A 27,045-nucleotide genomic window follows, 5' to 3' on the forward strand; every position below is an offset into this window, starting at 1 on the left:
GCTTGAATAAATTGGTACTCACAATAGCAACAAAAGGTTTAGTAAAGCTAGGAATTATGTTAGTGAAAAATAAGCAAGATCTATATGTAGAAAACTGTCAAACTTAGAAATATTTCTAAGATATATTATTTTTGGGTAAGAAGACTGAATATTGTAAATAGTGGTACATACCAAACTAAGGCTCAGGAAAAAGGAAGAATGTGATTTGCTTCTTACACTTGTATAATATAGGTGAAAGAAGCTCTTTGGGTATAAGACAACCCACCAGGCCTAGGTATTTGGTATTTGGTGATTAGGTCCCAAGTCTGTATATAGTATTCATTTACCTGGTCCATAGTGTGTATTGGCACAGCCTTATTGGAAACGATAGGAAATATCTATCAAGTGCTTCTTTCCCTTTGGCCTAATGACATTTCTTTCACAATCCATCATAAAGAAAAAAATTAATAGAAAAAAGGTTTTTTTTATGTATGAAGCTGTTTATCTCAGAATTAAAAGTTGGAAATAACTATCCAGAATTAAGGTAATGGTTAAATAATTTTGGCATAAAGATTTGATGAAATATTCTGTAGGCATCATGTTTATGAGTTTGAAATAACAATACTTATGATAGTGAAAGTAGAATCAAATATGATATAGTTAGGACTCTGCATAGAGAAGAAATAAATTGGCTAACAAAGAACGTAAAAGTGTTACAAAAATTCAAGGGTATCTCATGAACTCAAGGACAGAAGGTATCTTTCTGCAATCTATATACTAACTGTATCTACAAAACAAAAGTCTATACGTAGAAAATTTCTGAAAAGAAAGGTATCAAAATGTAGCAGTGATATTCTAAAGTTGGAATTGTTCTTTCTACTTTTATTTATTTGATAACATTAAGCTTTATTAAACGTTAGTGGTAAAAATCACTAATAATATAATGGCTTTTAATCAACTGGTAGTGTTTTATGAAGAGTACTGTTTATGCAACATATAAAGAAACCCGTAATATCCAGGTTTATATTAAGTAATTCACCATCAGTAAATGCATTTCTGTTGAAACCTAATAAAACTCAGAACTGACGTGCCTTTTCTGGGAAATCATCAGTTATAAGAATATGTAAACCTTTAGCCTTTGTTTAGGGCTCTAATTGAACTTACTTCTTAGTGTTTAATTAAACCCTTTTATCATTTCAACTCTGCATTTTCAGTTGACCAACAAAAGTATGATGTGCAAAGTTTTTATAAAATGTACAGGGGTAGTTCTGTAGGCAGAGAGTGAATATATGTAAACGACAATTTTGTAAGTATAAGATGTCAGAAATGTAATAGAATTCAATAGCTATAGATTTTATGCATTATCATGATTATTCAGGATAGTATCTCTAGGGTCTAAGAAGGGGTACATTTGTACTAATTGAAAAATATACAGATTTCAACTTGACTTTTACCTTCTCTTATCCAGCACATGTTTGTTCTTCGGGAGCGCCCTGAAACAGTGTTAATAGATCTTATTCAGAGGACAAAGGATGCAGTAAGGGAGCTGGACAATCTGCAGTATCGAAAGATGAAGAAACTCCTTTTCCAGGAGGCACATAATGGACCAGCAGTAGAAGCACAGGAAGAAGAAGAGGTAATAATTTAGAAATGATGCAAATATTGAGCTCTCTTCATTGGCTTCTTTACTTATGCAACTTGTCTTTTACATCACGAATCTCTTACATCAGTGGTTCTCAGGTTGTGTTTTCTTTTTTTTTTTTTTTTAATTTATTTATTTATTTAGTTTTGGCTGTGTTGGGTCTTCGTTTCTGTGCGAGGGCTTTCTCCAGTTGCGGCAAGTGGGGTCCACTCTTCATCGCGGTGCGCGGGCCTCTCACTGTCGCGGCCTCTCTTGTTGCGGAGCACAGGCTCCAGACGCGCAGGCTCAGTAATTGTGGCTCACGGGCCTAGTTGCTCCGCGGCATGTGGGATCTTCCCAGACCAGGGCTCGAACCCGTGTGCCCTGCATTGGCAGGCAGATTCTCAACCACTGTGCCACCAGGGAAGCCCAGGTTGTGTTTTCTTAACACTGGTCCTGTAAGATCCCAGGTGGGAAAAAAGGGTTTTGTGTTCTTTAAATCCAGTCCCTTCATAGTGCACATTGGCATACATAGTAAAGCTCTGAGAACTCTTGTATTAAAGAAACCGGTTCAACTTTGTTTAATCTAGTCCCTCTCAAATTTCTTGGCCACTGAACCCTTTTTTTTGCCTGATTGTCCAATTGTGTGGGACATGCTTTTGAAAGTATTTGAAACTATAGACTCTGGAAGTTGACAGTACTCACTCACAAGTCATTAGAAAGTTACCAAGCATTCTTCCAGGGACACTTCTTTTCAGTTCTGCATACTTTCATTCCATCTATGCAGTTCTAAAATACTCATTTTACAAATGAGTAAAAGCAAGGGTCAGTGGTTAACTCACTGTACGTAGAGCCATATGGGTTCAGATTCAAATAGCTGTCACTCTTAAGGTCAAGTTCTTTCCCTGTTGCCTTTTAAGGAGAATGGAAATATAAATTTGCAATGGATATGTTACAGAACTTTCTCACATGGAAATATACATATAAAGTTATCTTTTTTACTGTAAATATTTTCAGTTTTCTTCTTTGCTTCTGTCAGAATTCCAGAGCTTTGATTTGTTTTTTCTGTTGTCCAGTGAGAGAGATCACTTTGCATTCTGAAACTAGGAGCAGCAGTTAGTTACTTTTCTTTTTAATAGTGCTACATAATTAATGAACTATAAAATGCAAGATTTTCTTAACCTACAGTTTTGGGTATTTTTGTTTTGTTTTTTAGTTCTTTTGATAGTCTTTCGAAAATTGTTTTGGGTTATTTTAGATATATGAAATAAAGTTGTGGTAAAGTAAAGTTGTGAAATTAATAAGATTCTAATGTAGTTTAATCTATAACAGCATCTCTGTTAGGCTAGAGATAAAAGAAAAGTTCCTCTATATATACCATGTGTCCATATTTATTAAATTCTGCATACCTTATAGAATTTTGGTATGGTAAGACTATTGTAATGTTGGTACCCAGATACCATGGCTTGCCTGGTTACTTCAGAAAAACATTCTTGTGATTGTGACTACATATATATGTAATACATAATTTTTAATTTACAGAAAAATAGGAATTAAATTATTTGGTGGTAGAAGGATAGGCTAGAGACTATATTTTAAGTAGAAAGAAAAATACACTTCAAAAGCCTTCAACAAAAAAATAACAACTAAAAGGAGTTGTTTCTAGGATTTTTTTTTTAAAGGTTAGGGCTTGTTTTTTGTTTTTTGGAAGCACAGAGTCCTAACCACTGGACTGACATGGAATTCCCATGGTTAGGGCTTCTTTTAACCATGGGAATCATTGAGAAATGAGCAGAATCTCTGTATATACCCCATGAGATGTCTGGTAAAAATGGATTTCAAAAAGTGTCAAACAATTTAGAGAAAATGCTGTACTTTGGAAATAACCCAAAACTGGTAAACTGCCTTTTTCACACAGTTGGTTTGCTTTTTGTTATTTACCTGTTGGTCATTTTTATTTGTTTATTTTTCTTTTAGCAGTTGGTTAACTTCCTGGTCTCACCAAATAAAGGGAATGTCTCATGATAGGCCTCTGACTTTCTAAAGACTGTGTGCCAAGCAGTGTGCTTGGTGCTTGTATTCAAGAAATCGAAAGAGATACAGATATTTGAACCTAATGCTCTTTTTCCTTAGGAACAAGATCATGGTGTTGGACGGACAGGAACAGTGAATAGTGTTGGAAGTAATCAGTCTATTCCCAGTATGTCCATCAGTGCCAGTAGCCAAAGCAGTAGTGTTAACAGTCTTCCAGATGCCTCGGATGACAAGAGTGAGCTAGACATGATGGAGGGAGACCACACAGTGATGTCTAATAGTTCTGTCATCCATTTAAAACCTGTGAGTATTTGGATTTCAGTGAAAAAAATTTCTACTTCGGTAAATAATTTTCTTCATCTGATTAGTTTAAGAGGAGATTTTTTTTTTTGAATTTTTGAATTTTATTTTATTTATTTTTTTATACAGCAGATTCTTATTAGTCATCAATTTTATACACATCAGTGTATACATGTCAATCCCAATCGCCCAGTTCAGCACACCACCATCCCCACCCCACCACGGCTTTCCCCCCTTGGTGTCCATACGTTTGTTCTCTACATCTGTGTCTCAACTTCTGCCTTGCAAACCGATTCATCTGTACCATTTTTCTAGGTTCCACATTCATGTGTTAATATACGATATTTGTTTTTCTCTTTCTGACTTACTTCACTCTGTATTTACAGTCTCTAGATCCATCCACGTCTCAACAGATGACCCAATTTCATTCATTTTTATGGTTGAGTAATATTCCATTTTATATATGTACCACATCTTCTTTATCCATTCGTATGCTGATGTGCATTTAGGTTGCTTCCATGACCTGGCTATTGTAAATAGTGCTGCAATGAACATTGGGGTGCATGTATCTTTTTGAATTATGGTTTTCTCTGGGTATATACCCAGTAGTGGGATTGCTGGATCATATAGTAATTCTATTTTTACTTTTTTAAGGAACCTGCATACTGTTCTCCATAGTGGCTGTATCAATTTACATTCCCACCAACAGTGCAAGAGGGTTCCTTTTTCTCCACACCCTCTCCAGCATTTGTTGTTTGTAGATTTTCTGATGATGCCCATTCTAACTGCTGTGAGGTGATACCTCATTGTAGTTTTGATTTGCATTTCTCTAATAATTAGTGATGTTGAGCAGCTTTTCATGTGCTTCTTGGCCATATCTGTATGTCTTCTTTGGAGAAATGTCTATTTAGATCTTCTGCCCATTTTTGGATTGGGTTGTTTGTTTCTTTAATATTGAGCTGCATGAGCTGTTTATATATTTTGGAGATTAATCCTTTGTCCATTGATTCGTTTGCAAATATTTTCTCCCATTCTGAGGGTTGTCTTTTCGTCTTGTTTATAGTTTCCTTTGCTGTGCAAAAGCTTTTAAGTTTCATTAGGTCCCATTTGTTTACTTTTGTTTTTATTTCCATTACTCTAGGAGGTGGATCAAAAAAGATCTTGCTGTGATTTATGTCAAAGAGCGTTCTTCCTATGTTTTCCTCTAAGAGTTTTATAGTGTCCGGTCTTACATTTAGGTCTCTAATCCACTTTGAGTTTATTTTTGTGTATGGTGTTAGGGAGTGTTCTAATTTCATTCTTTTACATGTAGCTGTCCAGTTTTCCCAGCACCACTTATTGAAGAGACTGTCTTTTCTCCATTGTACATCCTTGCCTCCTTTATCATAGATTAGTTGACCATAAGTGCATGGGTTTATCTCTGGGCTTTCTATCTTGTTCCATTGATCTATGTTTCTGTTTTTGTGCCAGTACCATATTGTCTTGATTACTGTAGCTTTGTAGTATAGTCTGAAGTCAGGGAGTCTGATTCCTCCCGCTCCATTTTTTTCCCTCAAGACTGCTTTGGCTATTTGGGGTCTTTTGTGTCTCCATACAAATTTTAAGAGTTTTGGTTCTAGTTCCGTAAAAAATGCCATTGGTAATTTTATAGGGATTGCATTGAATCTGTAGATTGCTTTGGGTAGTATAGTCATGTTCACAATATTGATTCTTCCAATCCAAGAACATGGTATATCTCTCCATCTGTTGGTATCATCTTTAATTTCTTTCATCAGTGTCTTATAGTTTTCTGCATACAGGTCTTTTGTCTCCCTAGGTAGGTTTATTCCTAGATATTTTATTCTTTTTGTTGCAATGGTAAATGAGAGTGTTTCCTTAATTTCTCTTTCAGATTTTTCATCATTAGTGTATAGGAATGCAAGAGATTTCTGTGCATTAATTTTGTATCCTGCAACTTTACCAAATTCATTGATTAGCTCTAGTAGTTTTCTGGTGGCATCTTTAGGATTCTCTATGTAAAGTGTCATGTCATCTGCAAACAGTGACAGTTTTACTTCTTCTTGTTCAATTTGTATTCCTTTTATTTCTTTTTCTTCTCTGATTGCCGTGGCTAGGACTTCCAAAACTATGTTGAATGATAGTGATGAGTGTGGACATCCTTGTCTTATTCCTGATCTTAGAGGAAATGCTTTCAGTTTTTCACCATTGAGAATGATGTTTGCTGTGGGTTTGTCGTATATGGCCTTTATTATGTTGAGGTAGGTTCTCTCTATGCCCACTTCTTGGAGAGTTTTTATCATAAATGGGTGTTGAATATTGTCAAAAGCTTTTTCTGCATCTATTGAGATGATCATATGGTTTTTCTTCTTCAATTTGTTAATATGGTGTATCACATTGATTGATTTGCGTATATTGAAGAATCCTTGCATCTCTGGGATAAATCCCACTTGATCATGGTATATGATCCTTTTAATGTGTTGTTGGATTCTGTTTGCTAGTATTTTGTTGAGGATTTTTGCATCTATATTCATCAGTGATATTGGTCTGTAATTTTCTTTTTTTGTAGTATCTTTGTCTGGTTTTGGTATCAGGGTGATGTGGCCTCATAGAATGAGTTTGGTAGTGTTCCTCCCTCCGCAGTTTTTTGGAAGAGTTTGAGAAGGGTGGGTGTTAGCTCTTCTCTAAATGTTTGATAGAATTCACCTGTGAAGCTGTCTGGTCCTGGACTTTTGTTTGTTGGAAGATTTTTAATCACAGTTTCAATTTCATTACTTGTGATTGGTCTGTTCATATTTTCTGTTTCTTCCTGGTTCAGTCTTGGAAGGTTATACCTTTCTAAGAATTGGTCCATTTCTTCCAGTTGTCCATTTTATTGGCATAAAGTTGCTTGTAGTAGTCTCTTAGGATGCTTTGTATTTCTGTGGTGTCTGTTGTAACTTCTCCTTTTTCATTTCTAATTTTATTGATTTGAGTCCTCTCCCTCTTTTTCTTGATGATTTTGGCAAATGGTTTATCAATTTTGTTTATCTTCTCAAAGAACCAGCTTTTAGTTTTATTGATCCTTGTTATTGTTTTGTTTCTATTTCATTTATTTCTTCTCTGATCTTTATGATTTCTTTCCTTCTGCTAACTTTGGGTTTTGTTTGTTCTTCTTTCTCTAGTTCCTTTAGGTGTAAGGTTAGATTGTTTATTTGAGATTTTTCTTGTTTCTTTAGGTAGGCTTGTATAGCTATAAACTTCCCTCTTAGAACTGCTTTTGCTGCATCCCTTAGGTTTTGGGTCATTGTGTTTTCATTGTCATTTGTCTCTAAGTATTTTTTGATTTCCTCTTTGATTTCTTCAGTGACCTCTTGGTTATTTAGTAACGTATTGTTTAGTGTCCGTGTGTTCGTGTTTTTTACGTTTTTTTCCCTGTAATTCATTTCTAATCTCATAGCGTTGTGGTCAGAAAAGATGCTTGATATGATTTCAATTTTCTTAAATTTATTGTGGCTTGATTTGTGACCCAAGATGTGATCTATCCTGGAGAATGTTCCGTGCGCACTTGAGAAGAAAGTGTAATCTGCTGTTTCTGGATGGAATGTCCTATAAATATCAATTAAATCTATCTGGTCTGTTGTGTCATTTAAAGCTTCTGTTTCCTTATTTATTTTCATTTTGGATGATCTGTCCATTGGTGTAAATGAGGTGTTAAAGTCCCCCACTATTGTTGTGTTACTGTTGATTTCCTCTTTTATAGCTGTTAGCAGTTGCCTTATGTATTGAGGTGCTCCTATGTTGGGTGCATATATATTTATAATTGTTATATCTTCTTCTTGGATCGATCCCTTGATCATTATGTAGTGTCCTTCCTTGTCTCTTGTAACATTCTTTATTTTAAAGTCTATTTTATCTGATATGAGTATTGCTAGTCCAGCTTTCTTTTGATTTCCATTTGCATGGAATATCTTTTTCCATCCCCTCCCTTTCAGTCTGTATGTGTCCCTAGGTCTGAAGTGGGTCTCTTGTAGACAGCATATAGATTGGTCTTGTTTTTGTATCCATTCAGCAAGCCTGTGTCTTTTGGTTGGAGCCTTTAATCCATTCACGTTTAAGGTAATTATCGATATGTATGTTCCTATGACCATTTTCTTAATTGTTTTAGGTTTGTTTTTGTAGGTCCTTTTCTTCTCTTGTGTTCCCCCTTAGAGAAGTTCCTTTAGCATTTGTTGTAGAGCTGGTTTGGTGGTGCTGAATTCCCTTAGCTTTTGCTTGTCTGTAAAGCTTTTGATTTCTCCATCGAATCTGAATGAGATCCTTGCCGGGTAGAGTAATCTTGGTTGTAGGTTCTTTCCTTTCATCACTTTAAGTATATCATGCCACTCCCTTCTGGCTTGTAGAGTTTCTGCTGAGAAATCAGCTGTTAACCTTATGGGAGTGTCCTTGTATGTTATTTGTCGTTTTTCCCTTGCTGCTTTCAATAATTTTTCTTTGTCTTTAATTTTTGCCAGTTTGATTACTATGTGTCTCGGCGTGTTTCTCCTTGGGTTTATCTTGTATGGGACTCTCTGCGTTTCCTGGACTTGGGTGGCTGTTTCCTTTCCCATGTTAGGGAAGTTTTCGGCTATAATGTCTTCAAATATTTTCTCGGGTCCTTTCTCTCTCTCTTCTCCTTCTGGGACCCCTATAATGCAAACGTTGTTGCATTTAATGCTGTCCCAGAAGTCTCTTAGGCTGTCTTCATTTCTTTTCATTCTTTTTTCTTTATTCTGTTCCGCAGCAGTGAATTCCACAGTTCTGTCTTCCAGGTCACTTATCTGTTCTTCTGCCTCAGTTATTCTGCTATTGATTCCTTCTAGTGTAGTTTTCATTTCAGTTATTGTATTGTTCGTCTCTGTTTGTTTGTTCTTTAATCCTTCTAGGTCTTTGTTAAACATTTCTTGCATCTTCTCGATCTTTGCCTCCATTCTTTTTCTGAGGTCCTGGATCATCTTCACTATCATTATTCTGAATTCTTTTTCTGGAAGGTTGCCTATCTCCACTTCATTTAGTTGTTTTTCTGGGGTTTTATCTTGTTCTTTCATCTGGTACATAGCCCTCTGCCTTTTCATCTTGTCTATCTTTCTGTGAATGTGGTTTTTGTTCCACAGGCTGCAGGATTGTAGTTCTTCTTGCTTCTGCTGTCTGCCCTCTGTTGGATGAGGCTATCTAAGAAGCTTGTGCAAGTTTCCTGATGGGAGGGACTGGTGGTGGGTAGAGCTGACTGTTGCTGTGGTGGGCAGAGCTCAGTAAAACTTTTAATCCGCTTGACTGCTGATGGGTGGGGCTGGGTTCCCTCCCTGTTGGTTGTTTGGCCTGAGGCAACCCAACACTGGAGCCTACCTGGGCTTTTTGGTGGGGCTAATGGCGGACTCTGGGAGGGCTCATGCGAAGGAGTACTTCCCAGAACTTCTGCTGCCAGTGTCCTTGTCCCCACGGTGAAACAGTGCCACCCCCCGCCTGTGCAGGAGACCCGCCAACACTAGCAGGTAGGTCTGGTTCAGTCTCCCCTGGGGTCACTTCTCCTTCCCCTGGGGCCCGACGCGCACACTGCTTTGTGTGTGCCCTCCAAGAGTGGAGTCTCTGTTTCCCCCAGTCCTGTCGAAGTCCTGCAGTCAAATCCCACTAGCCTTCAAAGTCTGATTCTCTAGGAATTCCTCCTCCCGTTGCCGGACCCCCATGTTGGGAAGCCTGACGTGGGGCTCAGAACCTTCACTCCAGTGGGTGGACTTCTGTGGTATAAGTGTTCTCCAGTCTGTGAGTCACCCACCCAGCAGTTATGGCATTTGATTTTACTGTGATTGCACCCCTCCTACCGTCTCATTGTGGCTTCTCCTTTGTCTTTGGATATGGGGTATCTTTTTTTGATGGGTTCCAGTGTCTTCCTGTTGATGATTGTCCAGCAGTTAGTTGTGATTCTGGTGTTCTTGCAAGAGGGAGGGAGAGCGCGTCCTTCTACTTTGCCATCTTGGTTCCTAATCCCCTTCGAGATTTTTTTTTTTTCTTTGCTGTTTCAGAAGTTTGGAACAATTCTAGGTAACTTATTTTAGAATGGCAATAGGCTTGTTAATTCCCAATGTAATGTCTGCATTTGGGAAACTAATGTTTTGAGAATACAAAAAATATTTTTAAAAATCTTAGAAGAAGAAATACAGGAATACTATATATAATGTATTATTTGAAGTTACTTAGATGGAAAATAAAGTATTTAAAAATAGTAGATAAAAAAAATAGTAGGTTTACTCATGAAATTCATTATAATATAATGGTTACCTTTGAAGAGTGGGAGAATGGGGTAGGATGTGTGGTGACCAAAAGTGACTTTTGCATTATCCATAATGTTTACATCTTTAAGATAAAACTTAGTGTAATTATGGAAAAATATGAATTCTGGGTTTAGGAAATACCGGTGTTTAGTACATTAGTCTTCATACTTTCGAATGCAAGATTTTAGATTTTCTTGAAAATATTTGAAGATCAGATAACTCCTTTTAGCAGTTAATAGGAATGCTTCCTTTTAAACTTCACAGCTTGCAGTGTTACCTAGAAAGTCATTAGGAATAATAGCTAAAAGGTGGAACCAATGCAAGTGTTCCTCAACAGATAAATGGATAAAGAAAACCATGGTATATACATAATGATGAATATTTTTCAGCTGTAAAAAGGAATGAAATTCTGATACATGCTACAACATTAGTGAACCTTGAAAACATTATGCTAAATGATATACATCAGATGTAAAAGGACAAATAATGTATAATTCCACTTATATGAACTATCTAGAATAGACAAATTCATAGAGACAGATAGTGGATTAGAGGTTACCAGGGGCTGACTGGAGGATGAAATGGAGAATTTTTGCTAATGGATACAGAATTTCCATTTGGGGTGATGAAAAAGTTTGGGAAATAGTGAGGATGGTGGCACAGCATTGAAAATATAATTGACGCCACTGAATTGTATACGTAAAAATGGTTAAAATGGAAAAATTTATATTACAAATGTTTTAACACGCAGTTTTCAAGAATGATTTAGTTAAGTAGTAGTGTTATTTAGGGAAAAATCATGTTTAATTTTTATATTCTTAGGTAAGAGGATTAGCTGTAAAAAGATTATTCCCACAGTTACTTGGTTGCTAGTTGACTTCCTCTTCAGTTAATGAACTAAGGTATATGTCAAGAAAGACATAAGTTCTAAAAATTTGTATAACTATTTTTTGTTTACTTGGACAAATGGCAGAAGTATTATAAAGATCTTTTTAAGCTATATTATTACTTCTAAAACCCAAGAGCCTTAGAGTAATTAATTTTATTACTGCTGTTTAAAATACTGGCTGCATGCTTTATTATCTTTGTTTTTAAGTTATGTTAAAGCTTTTTAATTTTGCATTTAATGAATATTAATAACTCTAGCCATATACATTTCCTTATCCTGAATCTGTGTGCTATTTCATACACTGAGGAAATAATGTCTCCTGATTCAAATTGTGTTGAAAATAAAATGTCAGCATTCCCATTTTTTGTTTTTGCTTTTTAAAATTATGTCTTTGAGATTTATTGATCAAGTTGTATTTAACCTTTAACTTTCTTGAAAGTTCACGTGAACTGTGTTCGCCTCAGATAGTAATGTCTGTTTCTTTGCCTAGGAGGAAGAAAATTACAGAGAAGAGGGAGATCCTAGAACAAGGGCATCAGATCCACAATCTCCACCCCAAGTATCTCGTCATAAATCACACTACCGTAATCGAGAACACTTTGCTACTATACGGACGGCATCACTGGTATGTTCTACTGCAAATTAGAAATATATTTTTCATGTTGGACATTGGCACCTATCTATACTCAAGTATAATTATCTCTTTTTTTTTTTATTCGGGGTTTATTTTGCAAAACATTTATTCAACATTTAACTACCTCTTATGAGAAAGATATTATACAAAGCACTCTGAGAGATGTGTGCACAAATAAGTAATATATTAGAATATATTGAATTAGCTTAAGAGGGCTAAAAGGTACTAAATAGGAATTCAGATTACCTTTGAATCGGGGCATAAAGGGAGTATTTATAAAATAAATCATCTGAGGGCTTCCCTGGTGGCGCAGTGGTTGAGAATCTGCCTGCCAATGCAGGGGACACGGGTTCGAGCCCTGGTCTGGGAAGATCCCACATGCCGCGGAGCAACTGGGCCCGTGAGCCACAACTACTGAGCCTGAGCGTCTGGAGCCTCTGCTCCGCAACAAGAGAGGCCGCGATAGTGACAGGCCCGCGCACCGCGATGAAGAGTGGCCCCCACTCGCCGCAACTGGAGAAAGCCCTCACACAGAAACGAAGACCCAACACAGCCAAAAATAAACATAATAAATAAATAATAAATAAAAGTTTAAAAAAAATAAAATAAAATAAAAAATAAATCATCTGAGCCTTTAATAATTAGTTGGTTTTAGGCACGGGGGAGAGGAAAAATGTAATTTCCACCTAAGAATTGACCAAAATGAGCGGGGGGGGGGATGTTTGGGAAATAGCAAGTAATCCAATTTGATATACTCAAAATGTAGTTCTTCTGATTTCCCAAATAATAAAAATGGATTATTTGTTCATTACAAGGATGTTGTTATACTGGGGTACTCATAACCCTAATCAGTCAGATATGTAGGGCCAAAACATGATAAAGAATACTTAACTAGGGATAGAAAGAAAATACGTTAAGATATCAAAGGGAAAATAGGTTATTAGAAAATATGACAGAAAGAAAAAAATATATGGGAGTTACCTGAATTATCAACTACATAGCAGATCTTATAAATCCCATGCTGTGGCCCATGAATCTGAATGATGTCTAAGGTCAAGAACACCATCCCCTACCATAAGTCAAGTCATTCCTACTATTCTACAACATGTAAATAATTCTTTGAACAGAGCAAGTAGCAAACAATGATTGCTTAATTTTTTCATGACTATTTTAATAAATACCTGGACAGGGGCCAGCTTGTGGGAAAACATCTTTGTGACTGGGCACATATTAAGTGTTTCCCAAGCAAGCCTTCTGTCCCAAATTTTGGCTTCCTCAAATTAATTAAGGACACTATTTATTTATTTAGTCAGTTAATTAGTTAGTTAGTTAGTTAGTTAGTTAGTTAGTTGTGCTGCGCTGCATGGCTTGCGGGATGTTAATTCTCCAACCAGGAGTCCTAACCACTGGACCGCCAGGGAGTTCCGTAAGGACAGTCTTAAAAAGTTATGGCTTTAGGGCTTCCCTGGTGGCGCAGTGGTTGAGAATCCTCCTGCCAATGCAGGGGACACGGGTTCGAGCCCTGGTCCGGGAAGATCCCACATGCCGTGGAGCAACTAAGCCCTTGCGCCACAACTACTGAGCCTGTGCTCTAGAGCCCGTGAGCCACAACTACTGAGCCTGCATGCTGCAACTACTGAAGGCCGCGTGCTGCAACTACTGAAGCCTGGGTGCCTAGAGCCCGTGCTCCGCAACAAGAGAAGCCACCGCAATGAGAAGCTCTCGTATCACAACAAAGAGTAGCCCCGCACACCACAACTAGAGAAAGCCTGTACGCAGAAATGAAGACCCAACACAGCCAAAAATAAATAAATTAAAAAAAAAAAAGTTTTAGAAAACTTAAGATCCATATCCTTAAACCTAGTAAGTCCATTTATTTCAAGTAAAACATTCAGAGAGTAGGTATATTTGTGTACAAAGATATGAGTAGCTATATTATTCAATATGATTACCACGTACCATAACTCAGTCTGACTTATACCTTGGATTTTTTTCATACAATAAAATGCGTAGATCTTAGGTATTCAATTTGAAGTATTTTTAGTGGTACACATTATGTTAACCATCGACTAAAAAAAAAAAAAATTAAAATTTATTGTCGTTCCAGAAAGTTTCCTCATACCCCTCTTTAGTCAACTCTCCACTCTCATGACCACCACTTTGTTTCTTCACTGTTGTTAGTTCTGTTTTTGGATTTTATATCGGTGGAATCACACAGAATGTACTCTTTTGTGTCTGGCTTATTTTGCTCAGCTTAATGTTTTTGAGATTCATCTATATTGTGTTCATCAAAGTTCATTCTTTTTTATTACTGTAAATATATTTTCATTGTGTGAATATACCACAATATTTTAATCCATTCTTCTATTGAGGAACACTTGGTTTGATTCCTGTTTGGGGCTATTACACATAAGATTGTTATAAACATTCTTATACAAGCCTTTATGTGAACATTATGTGTTAATTTCTTTTTGGTAAATACCTAAGAGTAGAATTGCTGAGTCATGGGGTATATATATGTTTAACTTCCTCTGTCAGTTTTCCAAAATGGTTGTACCATTTCACATGCCTATCAGCAATGTGTAAGAGTTCCAGTTGGTCTGTATCCTCTCCAACATTTGGTGTTGTCACTTTTTTTAGCCATTGTAGTGGGTGTGAAATGGAATCTCATAGTGGATTTTTTTGTTTGTTTTTTGCATTTTCCTGTGACTAAAGATGTCACTGTAATAAGCACCTTTTCATGTGCTTATTGTCTGTTCATATTTCTTCTTTAGTGAAGTGTCTTTTCAACTCTTTTGCCTGGTTTCTTATTCAGATGTTCACATTATAATATTGATTTGTACGAGTTCTTTATATAGTCTGGTTACAAGTATTATATCTCATATATATCTTGTAAATGTTTTTTCTTCATCTGTGGTTTACCTAGTCTTTTTCTTACTGTTGTCTTGATGAGAGGTTAAAATTTTTTTAGTTTTAAATTCCAATTTAAACAACCAAATTAAAACATAGGTAAAGGACTTGAATAAACATTTCTGCAAAGAATATATACAAATGGCTAACAAGCACATGAAAAGTGCTCAACATCATTAGTCATTTGGGAAATGCAAATCAAAACCACAAAGAGGTACCACCTCACATCCACTAGGATGGCTATTTTTTAAAAACAGAGGGCCTTTCCTGGTGGCACAGTGGTTAAGAATCCGCCTGCAAATGCAGGGGACATGGGTTCGAGCCCTGGTCCGGGGAGATCCCACATGCTGCGGAGCAACTAAGCCCGTGCGCCACAACTACTGAGCCTGTGCTCCAGAGCCCGTGAGCCATAACTACTGAGCCTGCGTGCTGCAACTACTTAAGCCCGCGTGCCTAGAGCCCATGCTCCGCAACAAGAGAAGCCACTGCAGTGAGAAGCCTGTGCACTGCAAGAAAGAGTAGCTCCCACTTGCTGCAACTAGAGAAAGCCTGCGTGCAGCAACGAAGACCCAACGCAGCCATAAATAAATAAATTTTAAAAAATAATAATAATGCTGCAGTGAACAGGAAGGTACAGATATCTTTTTAAAAAAGGAAAAGAAAAGAAAAAACAAAATAACAAGTGTTGGAGGGAGTGCAGAGAAATTGGAACTCCTGTGTATTGCTGGTAGGAATGTAAAGTGGTTCAGCTGCTGTGGAAAACAGTTGATGATGCCTCAAAAACGTAAACATAGATTTACCACATGACCCAGCTGTTCTAGTACTAGGTATATACCCAGAAGAATTGAAAACAGTTACTCAAACAAGTACACTACACACATGTTCACAGCAGCACTATTCACAATACCCAAAAAGTGGAAACAACACAGATATTAATATTCACCAGTGGATGAATGTATAAACAAATTATGGTATATGCAAACAATGGAATATTATTTAGCTATAAAAAGGAATGAAATACTGATACATGCTATACAACATGGATGAACCTTGAAAACATGCTAAATTAAAGAAGCCAGACACAAAAGGTCACATATTATATGACTCTATTTATATGAAGTATCCAGAGTAGATGAATCCATAGAGACAGAAAACAGATTGGTGGTTACCAAAAGGGGAGAATGGGGAGCAGCTGCATAACAGGTACAGGGTTTTCTTCTGAGGTGGTAAAACTGTCTTTTAAGTAGATAGAGGTGGTGGTTGCCTAACATTGTGAATATACTAAATGCTGCTGGGTTGTTCACTTTAAAATGATTAATTTTATATTATGTGAATTTTACCTCAATTAAAAAATTCAGTTTATACATTTTTGTCTTTATAGTCAGTGCTTTTGGTGTCCTGCCCAAGAAATATTTGCCTGCGCTATGGTCATGAAGATATTTTGGTTTTTTTCCTACTTTATAATTCTGGATTTCGTGTTTATGTCAAATGATTCTCAAATTAATTTTTGTATATAGAGTGATACAGAAGGCAAGATTTTTGTTTTTGCTTTTATATACAGAGAACCAGTTGCGTGAGCAGAATTTGATGATAACACATTTTTTCCTCTTTGAATTGACTTTTTGGTGGAAAATCAATTGACTAAATATATTTGGGTCTATTTCTAGATTTTATTCTGTTCCTTTGATCTATTCAGCCTGTTCTTCCACCAATTCCACATTGTTTGGATTACGGAAATGTGTGTCTTCCAACTTTTTTTCCCTCAAGATTGTTTTGGCTATTGTAGGTCCTTTACATTCCAATATAAACTTTAGAACCAGCGTGTCTACTTCTTTAGGAGACCACCTGGAAATTTAATTGGAAACTGCTCACTGGAATCTCTTACAGTGATTGTCTACTTGGCTAAATAGTAGAGTGGTCTAAAATGCTTCTGAAATAAAAATGTTTTGCTTAATTTTATTCTTTTCTCTCCATTGTTTGTGTGTCTAGGTTACAAGGCAAATGCAAGAACATGAGCAGGACTCTGAGCTTAGAGAACAAATGTCTGGCTACAAGAGAATGAGGCGGCAACATCAAAAGCAGCTGATGACTCTGGAAAATAAGTTAAAGGCTGAGATGGATGAACATCGCCTCAGATTAGACAAAGATCTTGAAACACAACGTAACAATTTTGCTGCAGAAATGGAGAAACTTATCAAGAAACATCAGGCTGCCATGGAAAAAGAGGTGGCTGATTCAGTATTACTAATTTATTTACTCTAGATTGTAACCATCTCAGAATTAACCAAGATGGCATTTTGATGTTAGGATATATCTTCCCCAGAACCAAGCAGATCAGTTGGGGAAAGGAAGAAACATTTATATAACTTGTATAATATCAGGTACTGAGTCTGGGAACCAACAGATGTGGGATTATTTCCTGACACTGATAGTTTTATAGTATCACAGTGGGTAAATCATGCAACCATTCTAGGCCCTAGGTACCCTGATTATCTGAGGAGTTTGTTAATCACCTATCAATAGGTGATTTAGGTCTCGAAAAATCATTCATGATTCTCTTCTCTGTGATTTTTGGAGACCTATCTTAAATTTGTAGCAGCATTTTAATATCAGAGAATAATTGAAGATTACAGAGAATGTTAGAGATAATAAAAGAGGTTCAGATTAAGATTTAGCCCATTTGTGGGTTTGGTTTTTTTAAAAAATATTTATTTATTTATTTATTTTTGGCTGCATTGGGTCTTCATTGCTGCGCGCAGGCTTTCTCTAATTGCAGCGAGTGGGGGCTACTCTTTGTTGCAGTGCACGCGCTTCTCATTGCGGTGGCTTCTCTTGTTGCAGAGCACGGGCTCTAGGCATGCGGGTTTCAGTAGTTGTGGCACACAGGCTCAGTAGTTGTGGCTCACAGGCTCTAGAGCTCAGGCTCAGTGGTTGTGGCACACAGGCTTCGTTGCTCTGCGGCATGTGGGATCTTCCCAGACCAGGGCTCGAACCCATGTCCCCTGCATTGGAAGGCCGATTCTTTTTTTCTTTTTTTTTAAATATATATATATATTTTTTTTTTTAAATTAATTAATTAATTAATTAATTTTTACTTTTGGCTGTGTTGGGTCTTCGTTTCTGTGCGAGAACTTTCTCTAGTTGTGGCGAGCGGGGGCCACTCTTCATTGCTGTGCGCGGGCCTCTCACTGTCGTGGCCTCTCTTGTTGCGGAGCACAGGCTCCAGACATGCAGGCTCAGTACTTGTGGCTCACGGGCCCAGTTGCTCCGCGGCATGTGGGATCATCCCAGACCAGGGCTCGAACCCGTGTCCCCTGCATTGGCAGGCAGATTCTCAACCACTGCGCCACCAGGGAAGCCCCTCTTCTAATGTTTTTGATGTCCCATCAGTTAAATTTTATTTTGATAGTCACATTTGTCAGGTAAAATGTAAGGTTCTCTGTAAATTCACACAATATCTAGAAATGTGTCTGGCTTGTCCACATTGAGGCATTATTTATTATAGTTACCCTGTTCAGCCCTTCCCCCCAAAATAGAAGAACTACCCTCTCATAATAGAGAATTTGGGAAAATAATTTACAGAGTAAATAATTATTTGCTTTTGAAATAATTTGATGAAAGAATGTATAGATATTTAGAATCCTGTTGGGCATTGGATAGTATTTTTAATAACTCGGGAAGAGGTAGATACTAACATATTTAGAAAAGCAAATCATGAAATAGGATGTGCAATATGATTACAGATTTATTTAAAATGTATGTATGCATAGAAGTAAATAGGGAGGGTGTGCACCAAAATGTTTATATTGGTTATCTCTGGGTGGTAAAATCATACAAGATTTTTTTGTGTTTTTCTGTATTTCCTAAATGATCTACAATGAATATGCATTGCCTATATAATCAGAAATAAAACAGTATGATATGTATCTAATATTTAACATTTTCATATTACTTAATATATAAGTTAAAGGTCAGGGTTTAATTTGAAGAGGAGTATATTACATTATTTAATATACAAATCAATCTAGATAAAAGGTCATGACTTAATTATATTTGTGGATAAATATATATTTGTTTTATTTTCTTGGGGGAGGACATATTGTTAAATTTTTAAAAAGGTGAAAACGTTTTGATTCTGTAAAAGATCAACATATTAAAGATGAGTTCCATTTTACTGGTTCTCTGAAATTCAAATAATAAGATGCTATGTAATTGGTATTGGTAATGCTTATACTGATTTTATGTTCTTAAGGGGAAAAATATCCTTAGTGGTATATATTAAACTGTTGCTTTGAATCTACTTAACTAATTTGATCCATTTTTTAAATTTCCCATAGGCTAAAGTGATGGCCAATGAAGAGAAAAAATTTCAGCAACATATTCAGGCCCAACAGAAGAAAGAACTAAACAGCTTTTTGGAGTCCCAGAAAAGAGAATATAAACTTCGAAAAGAACAGCTTAAGGAGGTATCTATTTTATAAAATTTTTCAAGCCAGTTTTCTACTTATTGATTATATCTATTGATGTTGATCGACTCATAGAACCATTAGGATAAATTCTTCTTTTGTTGTTTGTGGCCACTAAATGTTTACCAGTTTGAATGAAGGCATTGATTTTAATCAGTTACTCTTCAACAGAGATCTTCAATTGAGTAGGATCTAAAAAGAATCATCTCCTAAAAATATAAATTATTTTATTTATAATAGCTTTCATATGCACTTACTAAATAACTGACTCACTAGAAATAAAATACTTGAGCTGTGATCGACGTGGAAGCAACTTAAGGGCGGCTGGCCTGGGCTCAGGGCTAGAATCCCTGAGGACCCAGGAAAGGGCAAGGAGGCGGGTGACAGGCTCCCCAAGGACGGGTCCGAAATCATCAGGATCTAGATGGGTATTTGGCTTCAGGGCATTTATTTCATGTCCCTCCGTAGAGGCCCTGGGGCCAGGTGTGGGGGCAGGAGACCAGGCAGGGGTAGCAATAAATAACACGGACAGACAGAGCTCCCCTTGAGACAGATGAGATTAAAGGAGGTTACAGGGGAGCCACAATGCAGAGGTGGGGCACTGGCAGGGTGGGGGCAGCTGGGAGGGAGGGGTAGGCCAGGCCCTCATTGTCACCTGCCGCATCCCTTTCCTGCCCCAGCCCCCGCTACTTTGGGGAGGAAGGGAGCCCCCGCCCCAAAAATACTTGAGCTGTGAAAGGAAGCCACACATTTCTTTTTTTAAAAGTAGACCATACCAGGCTTCCCTGGTGGCGCATAGTTAAGAATACACCTGCCAGTGCAGGGGACACAGGTTCAAGCCTTACTCCGGGAAGATCCCACATGCCGTCAGCTAAGCCTGTGTGCCACAATTACTGAGCCTGCGCTCTAGAGCCCGTGAGCCACAACTACTGAAGCCCACGCGCCTAGAGCCCGTGCTCTGCAAGGAGAAGCCACCGCAATGAGAAACCCACGTACCGCAACAAAGAGTAGCCCCTGCTCGCCGCAACTAGAGAAAGCCTGTGCACAGCAACGAAGACCCAACGCAGGCAAAATTAAATAAATAAATAAATAAATTTATTAAAAAAAAAAAAAAGTAGACCATACCTTCTTACTTTTGGCTCAGAAGATTACAATAATTTGTTCATAGAGTAAGGATAAGAGGCATATTTGCTCATCACATTTTCTTTAATAGCAAAACATGATGATTATTTATTTATGATTCCACGATTTCATATTTATTTGCTCTCCATGTGCTGCATTTTTGAACTTCTTTTAAAAGCAGATGTAGTCTGACTTTGAAGAACGCCTTGATTGTTCCAAGGCAGTTTCTGAAAGGGGTTAACTATTCAGGATAGTAGTCAGGAGAGAGAAATGATATGTCTCAATTTAGACCCCCTTTTACAGACTGATTGAAATTTTTAGTCCATGTAATTAATTATTAGGGCACTGATAAATTAATTGGTCTTGATAAAATAATAGTAATCTCTTTGCTAGTAATGCTTTTGTTTGTGTAGGAATTTATAGTCATTTACTTAAATGTTATTATGGACATATTGTTGGCACAAAATCTTGCTGTATATACCCTGCCAACTGAGCTTCATTGAAAAGATTTTTCTAACTCTAAAGGATATATAACCTGTAATATATTCCCGTGACTGTAATACAAAAGCCAAACTCTATATTGGCACATTGGGTTTGAAAAGACTGTAAATAGGTCCCCAACTGTAAATAAATATCCAACAAAATGCAGTTTTACAGATCCGTTTCCCAGTGAAATGAGATTTTAGCTTTATGGGTGCATTGCTTTAGGTAATCCTTTAGGCATATAACAGGTAGTCCAGCCAATAAATTCGTTTTCTTTTAGAAGCCAAATTAGTGTGTATTTATGTGTGTGAGTTCATTTAAAACAATGATTTTTAGCATAGAGGAAGGGATATACTAGAATCTTAGTGGAGAAGTTCCCTGGAAAAAGATTTTGAAAAGTATACCCAGGTGATTATTTATGTGCCCTTTCTCTTCCCATAGTGTGTGTACACATATACCCTTAAGTTTAGAACTACTAAATTTTTTTAAATGTGTTTGTATATCTTATGAACTAAAGTTATAAAGAATTGATCTCTTTCTTGAAAACCAGGGGAAGGACCTTAAGGTTAGTAGTCTTTGAAAAATTATCTTATACCTAGGAAAGATGGCTTATTTATATACTGTGCAACATTGTTGCTTTTTAGGTTGAAGATATATTAGTATTAATTATCATCCTAGAGTTTGCCTCATTGAGTGCATTGTCAGTGTTCTCATCTGGTCCAATATAAATGCATTTTCATTTAGGTAGTTTGTAAGATAATATATATATATATTTTGAAGTATAGTTGATTTACAATGTTGTGTTAATTTCTGCTGTACAGCAAAGTGACTCAGTTCTACATATGTATATTCTTTTTCATATTCTTTTCCATTATGGTTTATCATAAGATATTGAATATGGTTCCCTGTGGTATGCAGTAGGGCCTTGTTGTTTGTCCTTCCTATATGTAATAGTTTGCATCTGCTAATTCCAAACTCCCAGTCATTCCCTCCCCACCGCCACCGGCAAGTCTGTTCTCTATACCTGTGAGTCTGTTTCTGTTCGTAGATATGTTCATTTGTGTCATATTTTAGATTCCATATATAAGTGATATCATATAGTATTTGTCTTTCTCTTTTTGACTTACTTTGCTTAGTATGATATCTCTGGGTCCATCCATGTTGCTGCAAAAGGCATTATTTCATTCTTTTTTATGGATGAGTAGTATTCCATTGTATATATATACCACATGTAAGGTAATATTTTATTTTCACTTTTATTATTTTTTTATTGGAGTATAATTGCTTTACAATGTTGTGTTAGTTTCTGCTGTACAATGAAGTGAATCAGTTATATGTATACCTACATCCCCTCCCTCTTGGAACTCCCTCCCACCCCCACCCCACCATCTCAGCAACCCCCATCACCCCCATCTAGGTTTTCACAGAGCACCGAGCTGAGTTTCTTGTGCTTTATAGCATGTTCCCACTAGCTGTCTATTTTACGCATGGTAGTGTATATATGTCAATCCTAATATCCCAGTTCTTCCTACTCTCCCCTTCCCCCCCATCCTGTGTCCACAGGACTGTGGAAGGTAATATTTTAAATGCTATAGAAAAGCACTGATTTTGATTTGTTTAGTTAAATACCATTCATAAAGAGGGTTTCTATTCTCCCATGGTTTTGTTGATTTTCCATTTAATTTCTAATTCTTTTATACTGAGTCTATCCATAATTTTGCCAAAAATTTAATATTTAGAATGTCAGAAACCAAAAAGTGACACATTAGATGTATTTTTGCCCTAATATTAATTCATATAAATGATTTTTACCTGAAAGCACTGCCTTATGTCTCTTCTTGGGAAGCACTTAAAGAATGATGTGTTTTACTTCATTTACCACTATTGTGTGCTTTTAAAGCTAGGAACCATCATAAATGTAGCTGTGTAAAACTAAAAGATATGCATGTTTTCTAGCATACGTTTCTCTTTTCCTGTCCTACTTCACCAGTTAACTCAAGAAAAGGAAAATATTACCTTTCTCCTTAAGGTCATTGCCCTGCCTTGAGCATTGGAAAGGACACAGATTAAGTACTTTTATTTAAATGTACCAAATACCAGATGATATATTCATGCAATTAATTTTTATGTATTTTGAACTGAGTTGTTTTTTATGTTGCCAGGAGCTGAATGAAAATCAGAGCACCCCCAAAAAAGAAAAACAGGAGTGGCTTTCAAAGCAGAAGGAGAATATACAGCATTTCCAAGCAGAAGAAGAGGCTAATCTTCTACGACGTCAGAGACAATACCTAGAGCTGGAATGCCGTCGCTTCAAGAGAAGAATGTTACTTGGGCGCCATAACTTAGAACAGGACCTTGTCAGGGAGGTACGTTTGAAACGAGAATATTTCCTGAAAGTATGTTTGTCACTTCCCAGACTCAGGGTCTTTGCACTTGTACCTCCCTCAGCCGGAATTCTTCTTCCCTAGATTATCTACATGGCTTGCTTCCTCCCTTCATGTCTCTCCTCAGATACCACCTCCTCAGAAATGCCTTCCCTAATGTCCAAATCCTTCTTCTTCTTTAAATGTTCTTCTGTCACTTCTCTCTCTTACACGTACACACTTTTTGGGGGGAAGTTTCTCGTCCTGCCTAGAATGGAAATTTTATGAAGTCACTGGTTTTGTTCAGGTCTTTATATCCCCCTAGTGTCTGGCCCATAGTAGGTATTCAATAAATATTTATTAAATACATATTAAATCAATGAGAGAGGTGTTCATTTTTAAATACCATAAAATTATTGGATACTTTATACCTTTTGAACTGAAATGGGTGCCATGAAGTATGTGTTATCATTTAACACATTTTTTATAATCATGTAGTTATTAATTGAGCAAATGTAGAAACTCTTATGCCAGTGGAAACAAACATTCTCACTATCAGTGAGACCTGTGAGCACAGATTAATTTATTTCCAAGAGTGGCTTAAAATAAACTTCAAGTATAGCATAATTGTTCAAATTCACTAATAATTAAAGAAATTCAAATTAAAACAGTTGCATCAATTAAATAAGAACAGTTTAAAAGACTAGCAACATTAAATCCTAGTAGTGGCATTGGGAAATGTGCAGTGTTGGTAAGAATATAAATTGATACTGATATATTGATAGATATGCTTTTATCTATCAAATCCACTTCTAGAACTCTATCCTAAAGAAATAATAACATGATTATATGATGCATCATGCATAAACATTTAATGAAAATTTCTTTATCAAGCAAAAAATGGAAAATTATGGTATTACAAAGCAGAAGCTTACTATGAAACTTGAAAAAAAAAAAAGATCTGTATATACTGATCTGATCTGGGTATATATCCATTATATTGTTAGGTGAAGAAAGCACATTACATGCCTATAATGTATGTTATTCAGTTTTTAAAACTGTATGTTTTTGTGTAATAGATGTTTCACGATAAGCATGGGGAAGGTTGGGAAGCATTTGCACCAAACTGTTGGCCCCTGGAGAAAGGGTTTGCAGGGGCAAAGGGGGTAGGTTTGACTTCTGTATGTGTGTGTGTGTGTTTTACACTTGTTTTTAATCTGAAAAAAAAAAAGAATTAGAACATTTATTGAGCAGCATGTGCGAGGTATTGTTCTGAGAACTTTCCATTTATGAACTCACTTCATCCTCACATTAAATCTATGAAATAGCTATATTATTATCTTCATTTGAAAAGTGATGAAACTGAAGCACAGAGAGTTTAAACAATTAACCCAAGGACTTAGGGCTCATAGGTAGCAGAGGCAGATCCATGTTCTTATCCACTATACTGTGCTGGGTATACTGCCTATAATAGAATTGAATAGATACTCTGAAGAAATTCGAAGAATGGCTTAGGAGTGCTCTTCAAATATAAAATTGGGAAACAATAAAGAAAGAAAAGAAAGAAGGAAGGACATTAAGCCTACTGAGATAGATTTGATATGTCTTAAGCTTATTGCATAAAATAGTATTAATGAATAGTAAATGAATAGAATAAGGAAATTGGTGCTACTAATTGCCCATTTACTGCAGTAAAGGTCATAAAATCTGATATTTACTATGCAGTCATTATTGAATCTGAGGATTACATCTACTTCCTGGTTAATCTATTTCTTAGGAATTTTTTTCCTGGCATTGTACAGCAATAAATTATACCTTTGTCTTTTGTGTTATGGATTAGGAGTTAAATAAAAGACAGACTCAAAAGGACTTAGAGCACGCCATGCTGCTGCGACAGCATGAGTCCATGCAAGAACTGGAGTTCCGCCACCTCAACACAATTCAGAAGATGCGCTGTGAGTTGATCAGATTGCAGCATCAAACTGAGCTCACTAACCAGCTGGAATATAATAAACGAAGAGAACGAGAACTAAGGCGAAAGCATGTCATGGAGGTTCGACAACAGCCTAAGAGTCTGAAGGTACCTTTAGCCTAAGCTTCTTGACAAAGAGGAAAAGGGATAAAAGGCATCCATATAAGCAGTAAAAGTCTAAGACAGAAGTCTGTCATAAAGAAATTGAATAAACTTTTTTCTTTTCATTTTAGGCATGTTTAATTAGTTTTAACATGGAGTGTCTGTAGCTACAGACTTTTGCTCATGTATTTCTCAGTGGAGTACGGAAAAAATTTTAACTGTGGGAAATGCATAAATAAGAATCAAAATTCTTATTTTAATGTACCCAAATGTCCAATGCTGACATTACAGTCTACATGTCAACATGCTAACTAACCTGTTGGCTTCTCTTTATTGTTCCAAGTAATATAGTTTGGGAATCTTATTTGCTCTTAGTGTGATATGTATCCAAAAAAGACAGTAAGTTCCTAGTCAGTACAGAAGCCAGTGAATGAAAAAAAATGCCTTTTTACCCCCTCTCCCTTCATCGTCTGTGCTTATCTTAAGAGGAATAGTGGAATCACCACAGTGTTACTCCCATTCTGCTTATTTTCTTTATGTGTTTGGTAGTGTAGGTGAGACCATGGCGTGGTAGTTGGGGTATGTATTTTTTAATTAGCATGTCAGAGTGGAGCAAGTTGTTATATGCCCTCCCCCAAACAAATAAGGAAAGACAAGTGTTGGTGATATATATGATACCAAAGAACTTTAAGTCTTATATTTTCTTTGTATAGAGGAATTCATTCACATGGTATGAAATTCAAAAGACACCAAAGTATTATAAAGGTAAAGGTTTCCATCTCTCCTTGTCCCTCTGGCCACCTTGTCCAGCCCCTGCCACCAAATTTAACCAGAGTTAACAATTCAAAGAAAATTTTCAATTTTATAACTTGTAATAAATATTTGAAAGAGCGTAATCATATGTATCTTAATAAAAACAAAAACCAGTCACGATATAAACTCATCAATAGTAGTACCTCAAATAATCTGTACATGATTTCGCATTTTAAACTTTTATTTACATCCAGTAAGGCCCAGGTCCCACAGTATTTTCTTTTAAAACCCTACCCCCTTATCTGAATAACTGTCCTGGAGTGAAGTGAAATTCATTCACAGGGGTAATCTGTGTCAAAATCTAGAAGCTACACCACACCCAATGGTATCTCTTGATTCCCACTCAACTCCATTCAAACAAGCTGTCTTTAACAAAAGTATAGAAGCAAAGTTGTTTTTACCCTTTCCTTGTGAACCTGAGTAAAATTTCACTTTGTTTTCCGAACAGCTGATTAACATCATTTACAGAGTAGCTTATGTTGACTACTCACATAATCTTCATTAGTCATTGCTTAGAAAATTGGAATTCATAATGATTTTTCAAATTTATTTTGTCTCTGTAGGGGAGAGGTATATACTCTTTCGGCTATAGAATAGATAATTTGCCACCAAAAGATTAGTTAAATAACATGTCTGTGAAATTAATGACTGTTTTAAAGTCAGCAGCACCCAGAGTAAACCAAACTGAAAGCTTGTTAGTTTTCTATCGTCATACCATAAATTTGATATGACTGCATTTCTGTAGGGCTTGGCATAGAGTTGTTTGATGTTTAACCATTCCTTTCTGTTTTTTGTTGTTGCCTTTTCAGTTTGAAAGCTTGTAAATACTAGTGTAATCTTCACAGATACTATACAAAAAGTGAGGCAAAAAATAATGTTTCACAGTTATAGTCAGATTTAGAATAGAATGTCTCCTTCTGATGACAGATGAGCTCAAGATTTTCCGTAAAAGAGATTGTTCTGTTACTTTACTAGGGAAGAAAACCATCATGTTCCTCTTAGTTACGTATTTCTATCTACTTACTAAATTTGAACAAAACTGACTTGATTTTAATACCAAGTTATCCCATTTT

At 36.5% G+C, this 27,045-nt stretch overlaps 1 protein-coding gene across 4 annotated transcripts in view; it reads left to right on the forward strand.

Annotated features, from left to right (window-relative positions):
• The window catches only part of TAOK1 (TAO kinase 1), a 168,181-nt gene that overhangs the window by 115,273 nt on the left and 25,863 nt on the right, over positions 1–27,045 (forward strand). For all 4 annotated transcript variants that reach the window (XR_005018012.1, XM_036838324.1, XM_036838323.1 and 1 more), the window contains 7 exons: positions 1,448–1,615; positions 3,734–3,937; positions 11,598–11,732; positions 16,641–16,877; positions 18,989–19,117; positions 22,885–23,088; positions 24,926–25,165. Coding sequence is in view for 3 of the 4 variants with exons in the window: in XM_036838324.1 (XP_036694219.1) it covers positions 1,448–1,615; positions 3,734–3,937; positions 11,598–11,732; positions 16,641–16,877; positions 18,989–19,117; positions 22,885–23,088; positions 24,926–25,165 (1,317 nt within the window). In the remaining variant the exon portion in view is untranslated. The remainder of the gene's footprint in view (positions 1–1,447; positions 1,616–3,733; positions 3,938–11,597; positions 11,733–16,640; positions 16,878–18,988; positions 19,118–22,884; positions 23,089–24,925; positions 25,166–27,045) is intronic.

The sequence above is a fragment of the Balaenoptera musculus genome, chromosome 20, assembly GCF_009873245.2.
Source record: "Balaenoptera musculus isolate JJ_BM4_2016_0621 chromosome 20, mBalMus1.pri.v3, whole genome shotgun sequence".
NCBI classification, from domain to species: domain Eukaryota; kingdom Metazoa; phylum Chordata; class Mammalia; order Artiodactyla; family Balaenopteridae; genus Balaenoptera; species Balaenoptera musculus.